General features: G+C 37.8%; 2 protein-coding genes across 3 annotated transcripts in view; one reads left to right on the forward strand and one right to left on the reverse strand.

Moving 5' to 3' along the window:
- Nucleotides 1-12,699, reverse strand: part of LOC123245894 (dimethylaniline monooxygenase [N-oxide-forming] 3-like) — a 163,806-nt gene that overhangs the window by 114,492 nt on the left and 36,615 nt on the right. The window lies entirely within an intron of this gene.
- Nucleotides 1-12,699, forward strand: part of LOC123244079 (dimethylaniline monooxygenase [N-oxide-forming] 3-like) — a 97,806-nt gene that overhangs the window by 81,300 nt on the left and 3,807 nt on the right. The window contains exons 2-6 of one of the 2 annotated variants that reach the window (XM_044672355.1): nt 3,758-3,946; nt 6,984-7,146; nt 7,731-7,873; nt 9,675-9,874; nt 12,131-12,486. In XM_044672355.1, the coding sequence (XP_044528290.1) occupies nt 3,758-3,946; nt 6,984-7,146; nt 7,731-7,873; nt 9,675-9,874; nt 12,131-12,486 (1,051 nt within the window). The remainder of the gene's footprint in view (nt 1-3,757; nt 3,947-6,983; nt 7,147-7,730; nt 7,874-9,674; nt 9,875-12,130; nt 12,487-12,699) is intronic. The other variant, XM_044672356.1, reaches the window with a different exon arrangement.

Consider the following 12,699-nt stretch of genomic DNA (forward strand, 5'->3'; position numbering starts at 1 on the left):
CTCTGAGTTCTGAGACCTCAACTGTTGTTCCTTGGGGGTATTTATAGGGTGGAGCCAACCAACTTTTGCCCCAGGCTCACAGGATCTGGGAACATCCCAAATTCTAACTGCTATCCCTGTCAGTCAAGGTAGCATCCATCTTATCTCAGATGATGATTTTAATACTTTCTAATTTGATAAGTATATATGCAGTATCTATGAGAGTGTCATTTATGTATATATATATATATGTACACATAAATATATAGAAATATATATATATATTTGTTGTTATATCTGACTCCAAGATCTCATGTAGGGTTTCCTTGGCAAAGATACTAGAGAAGTTGCCATTTCCATCTCCAGTTCATTTTCACAGACAAGGAACTGAGGGAAACAGAGTTAAATGACTTATCCAGGGTCACACATCTTTTAAGTGTCTGAAGTTGGATTTTAACTCCGGAAGATGAGTCTTTCTGATTCCCAGAATAGCCAGTGCTCTATCCACTCTACCACCTAGCTGCATACACACACACACACACACACACACACACACACCTATTTGTGTATGTATATGCATATATATTTATATATAGTATTTTTCATAAGATGGAATAGAAACTACACAGTCTTATTTTAGCTTTGATATTTTAACTGAGAATATATCCCTTTCAACCCATCAAAAGCTTTAGACTGTATAAAAGTTCTTTGAACTAGAGTGATATTGTACAAGAATTGTGTTCAGATGAGCCAGAAACTTGGCTGTGCCCCGGGGTTTGTCTACAAATTATCAAATAAGTTGAAAAGGGACTCCTGCCAGAAAATGGAAAAAGTATCTTAAAACAGAACCATCTGGGTGAGGGGACAGAAGAAATGGGGCCTGGGCTTCAGCCTTCTTCTCCTTCTCCTCCCACTCATCTTTTGATTGTCAGAAGACCTGGGAAGTTTTAAAGAGGCTGGAGGACATTAGACTTCCCATTCGCCCATTACTGTCCCAACTTTATCTCAGTGTGGGCAGACAGCAGTGTCTTCATTAAAAGCCCCAAACAGATGACTAGACAGATTCACAGCTGCATGAAGAACCTGTAGGGGTAGGGATGGGCATGTGCTGACACCATATCTAAAGGGAGCTCCTTGAACACCTCAAGAATGAAAGAAAAAGGACTGGCAACAATCATGAGCTTAAACCCATTTACCACTAGAATGTACTTAAGGGAGAATGTTTTCACAGATTGAGAGGAGGGGGCTTACTAAGTAAAGAACTCTTTCTAAAAACTACTTAAAGCTGGCCAATTTCATTTATTCTTAACTGATAAATTTAGAAGGAAGCACGCCAGTGGGAATTCATTCCAATAGCATTAAAGAAACAACTCCAACTCTCCGACCCCCACAGACCACCACCATCACTTTTCACAGAGACTCCTAGAACAATGAGAAGGGAGATTTAGTCTTACCTTGGACCCAAGGCTCATCTATGAGAGTGGAATTTGAGATAAAGATCATTAGTTTTTTTGTGTCACATGTATCTATGACATATATCTGTGTGTGTAATGCATACATATGGGGACAGAAACAAAGAAAGACAATAAGAGAGAGGAAGAGAGACAGAGACAAAGAGAGGAAAGAGAAGGAGAGAGTTAGGGAGGGAGGGATAGAAAGAGAGAGAAAGAGAGAGAGACAGAGACAGAGACAGAGCCAGAGAGAGAGCCAGAGAGAGAGAGAGAGAGAGAGAGAGAGAGAGAGAGAGAGAGAGAGAGAGAGAGAGATCATAAGGTTAGGTAAATAATGAAAAACTAGAAAGGAAGAAAGACCTCTTCTATACTTGACTTGCTTTTTCTTCTTTCTCCTTGGACTCTAAAGTCTAGACCATCTCAAATTCATGTAATATTTCTTTTCCCTTGGGAAATGAAAGGAGTAACAAAATCCCAACAATCTAGTCCGGATACTCTTCCTTTCAGAAAAGGCATTATATGTGCATATCTCTCCATAAAATATGTTTCTCAAAGAAATAGGTTTGTTTTGTTTTACTTTGAAGGCTGTACCTTCTTCACAGTGAAAGCCTAATAAATGTTTAATTACTTAATTTAAAGTTCTACAAGCATGCTTTAGTTTCATTTCCTGAATCCCACATTCCTGTTTCAAACAAAGTTTTTTTTTAATAATGACTCGTAAGTCATGGTCAAAGTGATTTTAATTCATCAGTCCACCAGTGTCCATTAAACAGCTACTATATGCCAATCATTATATTAGGTTCTGGGGATAAAAATACAAAAGTGATATAATTACTGTCCTCAAGAACCTTTCATTATTCTGGGAGGATATAGGCAGGGAGAGGGAATTCATGTTCATGGATAAATATAAATATATATATATATATCTTAAAAACAAAAGAAATAGGCTAATGGCGACACATTTTCTTTTCATATCCCTTCTTATCAGCTACATGCAGAAAGATGCCAATGGTTAATTAAAGTTATATCACATTAACCCATAAGAAAGAGGCTGCCTCAGAAAATAGGCAGCTACTTTGATGAAGTTGTTGATGAGTTGTTTCAGTCATGTTTGACTCTTCATGACCCCATTTGGGGATTTCATGGCAAAGATGCTAGAGAGGTTTACCATTTCCTTCTCTAGCTCTTTTTACAGATGAAGAAACAGAGGCAAAGTTAAGTGACTTGCCCAGGATCATATAGCTAGTAAATGTCTTAGGCCAAAATTGAATTTGTAAAGATGAATCTTCCTTATTCCAAGCCCAGTGCTCTATCCACTGTCCCACCTAGCTGCCCTGTGCCATGTAACTGAAAACATGAGTTTGAATCCCACTTGGTAGCCCTGGTCACCAACGGAAAGAGGTAATATTTGTAAAGCACTTACCATAGATCCTGATATATAATAGATGCTATATAAATGTCTGTTTATTTCCTTCCCTTTCTTCCCACTCCTTGACCACTCAGTGACCCCTTGCAATTATGAGAGACTAAAAGTTGTACTCTTTTGCAGCTCTCTAATGAATTTAACAACCATAGGAAAAGGGATTTGACCTGTGATTCATTAGGATAGAGAACTCTCAGGGGAAGAAACTTCCTCTATCAATGCTGTTTGACACCTTCTTGGCAACTTTTAGTCTTGAGACTTGCCTAGAACAATGAGAGGTTAATGTCTTGTCTAGAAGCATAAATAATATACACTTACATGTGTTTTCACTATCTGTATATATACCTTATGCTGCTATTAGAGCATAACCTCAATGAGGTGAGAGGAAGGAAGGGGAAGTATACGTTTTCTATCTCCCCCGCATCTCTAGAACAGTGTTCTGCACACATGGAATACAATAACCTAACAATTTGTTAAATTAAACTGAATTCAAAACAGTAAATCATTCCATTGCTGAAATGTCCTAATTATTAGAAAATTTTCCTTTATTAAGAACTCTGCTTCCCTTAAATTTCTACCACCGTTCTTATTTCTGCCCTTGAAATCAAAAGTGAAATCTGCTCCCATTTCTTCACTGTAGCTATTAATGTACCTGAAGACAGTTATCATGTTGGTTCGATACTCTCCATTTGCCTGGATTAATTAAGTACACTCTTAACTAGTCTCCTTTGTTCCAACCTCACCTAGTCTAGATATTCTTTCCCAAGGTCTTTTGAATTGACTTTAGAGGAAATTCACCCTAATAGTGAATTAAATTAGAAATATGCTTCAGGCTTTACAGGCTTCCTCAATTATAGACATCCAGGACTACTTTTTTTTAATATCTATGCTTTTTCCTCTCCAGGACTATGCAGAAGAAGGCAGGGGAAGCATTTACCAGTCAGTGTTCACCAACTCTTCAAAAGAAATGATGTGTTTCCCAGATTTCCCTTTCCCAGATGACTACCCCATTTTCATGCATAGGAGTAAACTCCAGGAATACATCACTACATTTGCCAAAGAGAAGAATCTCTTAAAATATATAAGGTTTAAGGTAAGGTGTTGCAAACAGAACTGGTCCTGGGTAAAATTATGAAACCTCCACAATTTCTTTGAAGCCTCTCCCCTCTGGCCCCGTCCTCTACCTTCACTTTTAACACCATTCACTCCCTTTATGGCAACTCCCAATACTGATCTTCTTTCCTGGGATCCCACTAGAATGTGTCCAATAAGCCTGCCTTTCCTGAGGAATTCAATGATCTACCTCTATGTTCCCTTTATCAAAATGAATCTATACTCTAAAAATATAAGCAAAATATTTTGTTTTTGAGGAAACTGAGTCTCAGAGAGATTACAGAACAAGCCAATGGAGAAGAGCTGGAACCAGTCTATACTGGCCCTCAGTCAACTATTAAATTTTCAGTGTGAACACTTACACCTTGTAAATAAGCAAATACTACAAGTCAGAGATTGATTTAATGTTTTGTTGATTACCCAGACTTAATATAATAATGAAGAAAATATTAATAATGCAGATTAAACTTTAAATGTGTTATAAATATAGTTTTTCTTCAGAGAACCTGTTATTAGACACTCACATACTCCTAGAAAGGACACACATCTGACTCAAAAGCCAGTGCCCTTTAGATGACAGATTTCAAATTGGGAGGGACTTTAGGATTCATGACTTATCTGTCCCTCTTTCTTATTTTACAGATGATGTAAGGTAATTTGCCCAAAGTCATGTAAGTGATAAGGGGAAGAGACAAAATTGGAAAACATATCCTTAGATTCTTTATCTAGAATTCTTCTCATTGTTCCATTTTGTTTCTCCAAGGCTACTTCTACCCCATTCCACTACACTACAATGGCTACTTAGATTCCATCTGACCTTTCAATTCAGTTATAAAAATGTCCAAGAAATAACTATCTGGTCATTACCTAATGTATTCATTCAGAAGTCTTTCTCCCACTCTAAATGTCAGTGTCTATCTCAATTCATATCTACATTTTCCACATATGTATGTGTACACATGTAGATGTGTGTATATATATATATCTATACTTATATCTATATACCTTTATGTCTATATTGGCATATGTATATATTTAGAGATATAACATATATCATATCCATATGTGTTGATGCCTATAAAGTTCTCAGTATTTTCTGTTTTTTATTTATTTGAGGACATATTATAATTCTCCAATAGAATAGGGACTCCCTAAAGGAAAGAATTATCTCACTTTTGACTTTACATCTACAGAGCAGAGCATGATATCTGTCCTTTAATAGCAGGTGCATAATAAATGCTTGTTGTTTATTGTCTTCAGATAAAAGTCAGACAGCAAGAATTAGTGGTCCTTGGGCTACTGAGGCAAAAGAGATGGAAATGTATCTTCTTTAATGTAACTTTTAATCAATAAAATAATATTTTCTGAAGTTGAACCATGTGAAAAACAAAAATTCTGATGGAGATTAAGAGGTGGTAACTGAAAAATTAGTGATATTTCATATAGTGTGTAACAATGATGGAGGGCACTAAGAGGTTCTGGATTCAATCCTAGATCTGCTATTTACTATCTGTGTAACCATGAGCAAAATCATTTTACCCCTCTAGGACTCAATTTCCTGTTCTATACAATGAGGAGGTTGGACCAGAAGGCCTCTAAGATCACTTCCAGATCTAAATAAAATCTATGGTCCTGTAATATTAATATTCATATTGATTCATAATGTACCATGTGAGCAGGAATAACTTCTCTGGACTTGTTGAAAACAGGTTTTAGGAGGACCAAGGTTCAAATCTGATCTCAGACACTAATTTGATCTATGACCTTGGGTAAATCATATAACCTCCATTTGCCTAGCCCTTACCCTTGTGTCTTAGAGTTGTTAGGCAGAAAGTAAGGGTTTAAAAAAAAAGAAAAAAGAAAATTTAGGTTGTAACTTGCCCAGAGTCACTCAGCTACTAAGACTATGACATTGGTTGGAAATTCAGATCTTCTTCTTTCAAAGGTCAGCACTTTATTCTCCCGGTGTATTGAAGGCTAGATGACTTGAAGCAATATTTGCTGCTCAAAATCGGTAGCCTGTGGTTTGAAATTAATTTAAATATAAATAATTATCAAGCACATTAGTTCTATTTGTTTTCAATATTCTCTTAATAAAATATTTAATTAATTTTTTAAAGAAGTAAATCTTCAAGAAAGGATTTTAGTTTTACAGAATATTGGGTCCTTAAAGCTTTCAACATGGAGTTATTGATCACTTAGATGTGATTCTCATTAAAATCTCACCTTCAGGAAACATTTCCAAAACCCTCTTAATTCAAGTGTTTTCTTTCTGTTGTCTGTTTTCTTATTAGCTTGTATAAAGTTTGTTTGTACAAAGCTGTTTGCATATTGTGTCCCCAATTTAGAAGGTGATCTCTTTGCAATCAGAAAGTGTCTTTCTTTAAAGTCCTTACCTTTAGTCTTAAATCAATACTAGGAATTGGTTCCAAGGCAGAAGAACAGTGGGGGAGGGGGAGGAGGGCCTGCAGCTGGGCAGCTCAGTGGATTGAGAGCCAGGCCTAGAGATGGGAGGTCCCTAGGTCAAATCTGGCCTCAGACACTTCCCAGCTATGTGACCCTGGGCAAATCACTTGACCCCCATTGCCTACCCTTACCACTCTTCTGCCTTAGAAACAATACACAGTATTGACTCCAAAAAAGAAGGTAAGGGTTTTAAAAAAAAAAACAGTGAGGACTAGACAATTGGAGCTAAGTCACTTGCCCATGGTCGCATAGCTAGGAAGTGTCTAAAGTCAAATTTGAATCCAGAAACTCCCATCTCTAGGTTTGGTTCTCTATTCATGAGCCACCTACCTACCCTGAGAAAATATCTTTTGATTTTCTTTATGTCTCCACTATTTACAGTGCCCGGTACATAGTTGGTCCTTAATTGCTTATCGAGTATCTGATTCTTCTACCTCTTAAGTACATTACATCCTTTCTACCTCCAACTTAAAGTAAATTCTTTCCCTTTCTTGTCTATCCTATCCATTCATGCATGTTACTAACATTTTCTTATTTGTTTTCCTTTTAAGACCTTGGTCTCCAGGATAAAAAAGCGCCCTGATTTCTCCATCACTGGCCAATGGGACATTGAGACAGAAAAGGATGGGAAGCAGGAATCAGCTGTGTTTGATGGTGTTCTAATATGTTCAGGACATCATGTGTACCCCAATCTACCAAAAGATGACTTTCCAGGTGAATCTAAATATGGCATACTGTGAAGACTTGATAAAACTGGAAGAGGCAAAGCTTTTGATTACTTACTTTTTTGGGGGTTGCTGCTCTCATTTTATTGTTTTTCCAAATCCCAGGGTGGTGAAAACAAATCTATGCTTTCCCCCATCCTCCTTTGAACCAAACCTATGAGTACATCAATGTGTGGAACTCCTTGTGTATAAACTCCCTCCACTCATGCAGATTAATAACTTGACTTTACTCAGAGAGTTTCCAGGGAAGCGCTGATAGGTTTAGTGATTTACTTATGATCACACTGTCCATATGAATCAGAAACAGAACCTGAATCCTAGCCCTTCTGATTCTAAAGGCAGCGTTCCATCCACTGCTTCTGAATACCTTTCTTTCTGAATAGCTATTTTTAAAAATTAGCCATGGGCTTCACAGTAAAAAGTAAAGTACTTCTAAGAGAACATGGCTCTTGCAAAATAATTTCTGCAGTTTGCCATAATAAACAGAGAGGTGAAAGAACAGTCAAGATTCAAAGGAAAATTTTTTCCCATTTTCTTGGCTAAATGAACTTTATTCTCTACTTTTCCCCTCAGGGCTAAAAAGGTTTAAAGGTGAGTCCTACCACAGCAGGAAGTACAAGGGACCAGAAGGATTTAAGGGAAAGAGAGTGCTTGTGATTGGTCTGGGGAATTCAGGTTGTGATATTGCTACAGAGCTGAGTCACACAGCAGCACAGGTATGATTTTCCAGGATGCTTTGTTGTTTATTCTTGCCTTAAGTATCATTTCTATGGTAGGAAAGTACTATAATAAAGAGTCTGGGTTCAGATTTGGCCTTAGTACCTAGCCATGTGACCCTGAGCAAGTCACTTAACCCCAACTTCTTAGTCCTTAACACTCTTCTGCTTTTTGAATTGATGATTAGTTTCAATTCTAAGACAGAAGGTAGGGTCTTAAAAAAAAATAAGGAGACTGCACTGGCATAGTTGGTTTGGAATTCAAGCCATTTGGGTCAGGTCAGTCTCCCTTTAAAAGTGGACTCTAGAGGGCAGCTGGGTAGCTCAGTGGATTGAGAGCCAGGCCTAGAGACAGGAGGTGCTAGGTTCAAATGTAGCCTCAGACATTTCCTAGCTGTATGACCCTGGGCAAGTCACTTAACCCCCATTGCCTAACCCTTACCATTCTTCTGCCTTAGAAACAATACACAGTATTGATTCTAAGATGGAAGGTAGGGGTTTTAAAAAAATCAACATAACAATACCAAGATATCAGAAAGCAGTAAATAATTAAGCATCCTGAGGGAAGTGTTTAATGTTGTGAGAGAAAGAATAAAAAAATCAGTGAGAGCCGGAATTCTAGAGCAAAGACTCACAGAAGAGGAGGGTCTGGAGCTAACCCTTAAGAAATGGAAAGAAATTAGATAGGAAAAGAAAAATGGAAGGGTATCTGAGGTGGGAAGTTAAGGCATGGAGGCAAGATTGTGCTTTGTGTATTTGGGGAACTGCCTAGTTTGATTAGGCCAAAGCATTTGTGATCAGGGAGTAGCTGGAGGAAAAACTTGGGGATGCAGATTGAAACTAGACTATGGAGAGTCTTGAATATCAATACTTGACTAAAAAGTGTAAACTTTACCCTTTAAGTAATGAAAAATCACTAAAAATTTTGATCATGACAATGACATGAGCAAACAATAAAATAAAGATAATGTTCCTGAAAGATGGACTGAAGAAAGAAGTTAGAATTAGGGAAATAGGTCATTGTTTTTGGAAATAACCTAGGTCAGTTTACCTAGTAACATTTTTAGAGAATATTTTTTTAATTTTTTTTTAAACCCTTAACTTCTGTGCATTGACTCCTAGGTGGAAGAATGGTAAGGGTGGGCAATGGGGGTCAAGTGACTTGCCCAGAGTCACACAGTGTCTGAGGCTGGATTTGAACCTAGGACCTCCCGTCTCTAGGCCTGACTCTCAATCCACTGAGCTACCCAGCTGCCCCTTAGAGAATATTTATATCATAGTTGACAAGCAAAAAAAAAAAATAAGTCTGGATTCCTTCATATCTATAAAGTGCTATATACAAGTACTCTGTAAGGACATATATATATATATATAATGTCCCTTCTTGTGACCTCAACTTCAGTTTGTTGGGAGAGGTAAAATTAAAATTCACTTATGACCTTCCTTCTATATTGAGAATTTGGTTAATATGAAAGTGTGCTTGTGAAATAGAGTGATGATGACAGTATTTATATTGCACTTTAAGGTTGATAAAATAAGCACTTTATAAATGTTATCTCATTTGACCTTTACAATAACCCTAGGAGGTAGGTGCTATTATCCCTATTTTATAGATGAGAAAATTGAGGCAGAGGTTAAATGACTTTCCCAGCATCATATAGCTACTAATTGTCTAAGAAAGGGTTTGTACTCAGGTCTTCCTGACCCCAGGTTCAGCTCTACTGTGTCCCCCTAGCAGTCTGATTTTGTTTATTATTACCACGTAGGAATTTAATTCTACTTTCTTGGTATTTTTTTTCAGGTTGTAATTAGTTCTAGAAGTGGCTCATGGATAATGAGTCGTGTCTGGGATGATGGCTACCCTTGGGACATGTTATATATAAACCGCTTTGATAACTTCCTAAGAAATAACCTCCCTACAGTCATTGCTGATTGGTGGTATACGAAGAAGATGAATGCAAGATTTAAGCATGAGAACTATGGACTTATGCCTTTATTTGGGTACAATATATTCAAATTCTTACACAGCTGAATATGTTCATGTTAGTGCAAGCACTTTAAGGGAGAGTTATTTGATCCTTCATACTTAACATCAGAATGGTGATTAAACCTCAAAACTTGGATTATGAGAATGAAACCCTCAGTAAAGGCATGTATTTACTTAGCCAGAGTTTACCTGAGTTCAGTAAAAAGTCTTGCGATGAAATTAAGACAAGGATAAAGGAGGAAGTAAACAAAAAAGCAAAAATTTCTAGAGTGGCCCATGACGAGCTTTGAGGCCAATTCCATGTCAACAGAGATGCCAAAATTCAGATAGGTCCAATGAAAATAAGGTTGATTATGGTTACCAGTTGTCTATCAGTCACTCAGTCAATAAACATTTTAGTCTTAACTGTGTTCCAGGTACCATGCCAAGTTCTGGGGATACAAAAAGAGGCAAAAGACAGACTCTGCCAAACTAAGTCATGCTGCATAAGTGGTATAATATTTTATCCTAGATGACCTCCTTTCCTACCCTTTCAGGGCACTTGCAAGAATAAGGATGAATTTCCTTTTCCATGTTCTTCCTTTTGCTAAAACAATAGCTAGAGAGCTGTTAAGTCAGAAATTAGACCCTAGTAAGAAAAGAAAGTCATTTTTTGGTTAAGAAAACACCAACCTCTCTCTTAGAGTTCTCCAGTTCCACTAATAATGCTCAAAAGCCTTAAAGTAGCATACAATCTCAAGGCCACAATCTTTATTCTCATCCAGCCATATACCTTCCTCAATATATGTCTTATAACTTGACATTAGTCCACTGTTGAGAATATGGAGGCACTGTTTTACTAGAATAAGTGTGGGTGGGTAAGGGTGGGTCAGAAGAAACTTATGACAAAAATTAGGCTTTCTAATTACCATAAAGCTAGAGAGTTATGGCTTCCTCATGAGGTTCTTTCCCTTTCCTAAAACAACCCAGAGTTTGGTTCCTCCTCTTAGCTCCATTCTCCTTCCACTCCTACCTACCTAAAACTAGAGCCTTATAACATGAACTCTATAGGTACAAGGTCTTCTGAGTTGGTTTTCCTAATTTTGACTGCAAATCATTAATAAACTACTCAAACATAACATATTAGCCTAACAGCCTAAATTTTCAGCCCCCTCTGCTTCTAGAATAAGCTATCTCAATTCTTGATTTCTCTCCCTCTTCTTAGACCATATGTTCATTTCTGCTTTTTCTAGTGCTGCTCCATCTCCCAAGTAGTGGAATTTTTCATTTTTCTTTCACCATTCGTTTCATAGATTCAGAGAATATTAGAACTGGAAATGTGGAGGTTTCTACCCTCATAGAGCTTGTAATATGATAACAGGATAAGCCATTAACCCAAAAGATTACAACATACAATACCGCTGTGTTCTGAGAAGGTCATTAATGACCCGGGTTGGGGACAGAAAGTTTCTCAAAGAAGTTAGCATTTAAAGTGGACTCTAAGGGCAGATTAGGAATACTGTAGGCAAAGAGGAGCCTAGTTCCAAGCAAGGTAACATACTGATATGAATTCACTCCCAAGTACAAAGAGTTGGTAATAGATCACTTCCTGAAATAAGGTTGTTGCTGTTGTTTAAACCCTCACCTTCCACTTTAGAATCAATACTGTGTATTGGTTCCAAGGCAGAAGACAGTAAGGGCTAGGCAATGGGAGTTAAGTGAGTTGCCAAGGTCGCACAGCTAGAAAGTGTCTGAAGCTAGATTTAAACTCAGGACCTCCCATCTCTAGGCCTGGCTCTCAATCCATTGAGCTACCTAGCTGCCCCATGAAATTTGCTTTTAATGTGTGTGTTGGGTGTGGAGGGAGGTGGGGAGGTGGGTAAGGAGCTAGTTAGGTCTCTGGGTTGCTGAAATAAGGTTTTACTGTGGGTATTGGGGTTATGGGGAAATGGTAAGGAGCTGGTTAGGTGACAGTATTGCCTAAACTGGGGAAGATGTGGGAGTTACTATAGAGGAAGTAAAAGGATACAAAAATGCAGGCTTTGCGAGGGGATTGGGGCAAATATAAATATCATCAACTTTACAACTTGCCCAGGAATGTTGTTTACTGTAAATCAAGAAAAGTATAGTTGCATTTCTGCCATTTCCATGTTGCAATTTCCCATAGACTTATCATATTTGGGGCACAAAATGAAAACTTTAAGTATTATACTCTTTTCTTTTATGTAAAGTCTGATTTTAAAAAGTGAAAAATGTTATATTCTGAGCTGCTAGCTCTTTTTTCTATTCAGAACTCTGAGAAAAGAACCTGTGTTCAATGATGAGCTTCCAGCCCGCATCATCTGTGGCACAATATCCATCAAGCCCAATGTGAAGGAATTTACAGAGTCATCCGCAGTGTTTCATGATGGGACAGTGTTTGAGGCCATTGACACTGTCATTTTTGCAACTGGATATGGTTATGCCTACCCTTTCCTTGATGACTCAATTGTCAAAAGCAAAAACAATGAAGTGACCCTTTTTAAAGGCATCTTCCCACCCAACCTTGAGAAACCAACTCTCGCTGTGATTGGCCTCATCCAGTCCCTTGGTGCTGCCATACCTACTGTTGACCTGCAAGCCCGGTGGGCTGTAAAAGTAATAAAGGGTAGGTGGAGGGAGAGATAATTGATATAAGTGGGATCTCTCAGCAAAAGTTCTAAAGTGAATCAAAGATCCTGCTATCTATTCAAGCATAGGAAGGACAGACAAATAGGAATCCTAGTAGCAGAGGAGTCTGGTCCAAGAAAACAGAAAGTCATTATCAGAGAGGTCCAGAGATAGATAACTTGGAATCAGTATCATCATGGTGATATACCTC

This window comes from Gracilinanus agilis, chromosome 4, assembly GCF_016433145.1.
Source record: "Gracilinanus agilis isolate LMUSP501 chromosome 4, AgileGrace, whole genome shotgun sequence".
NCBI lineage: Eukaryota > Metazoa > Chordata > Mammalia > Didelphimorphia > Didelphidae > Gracilinanus > Gracilinanus agilis.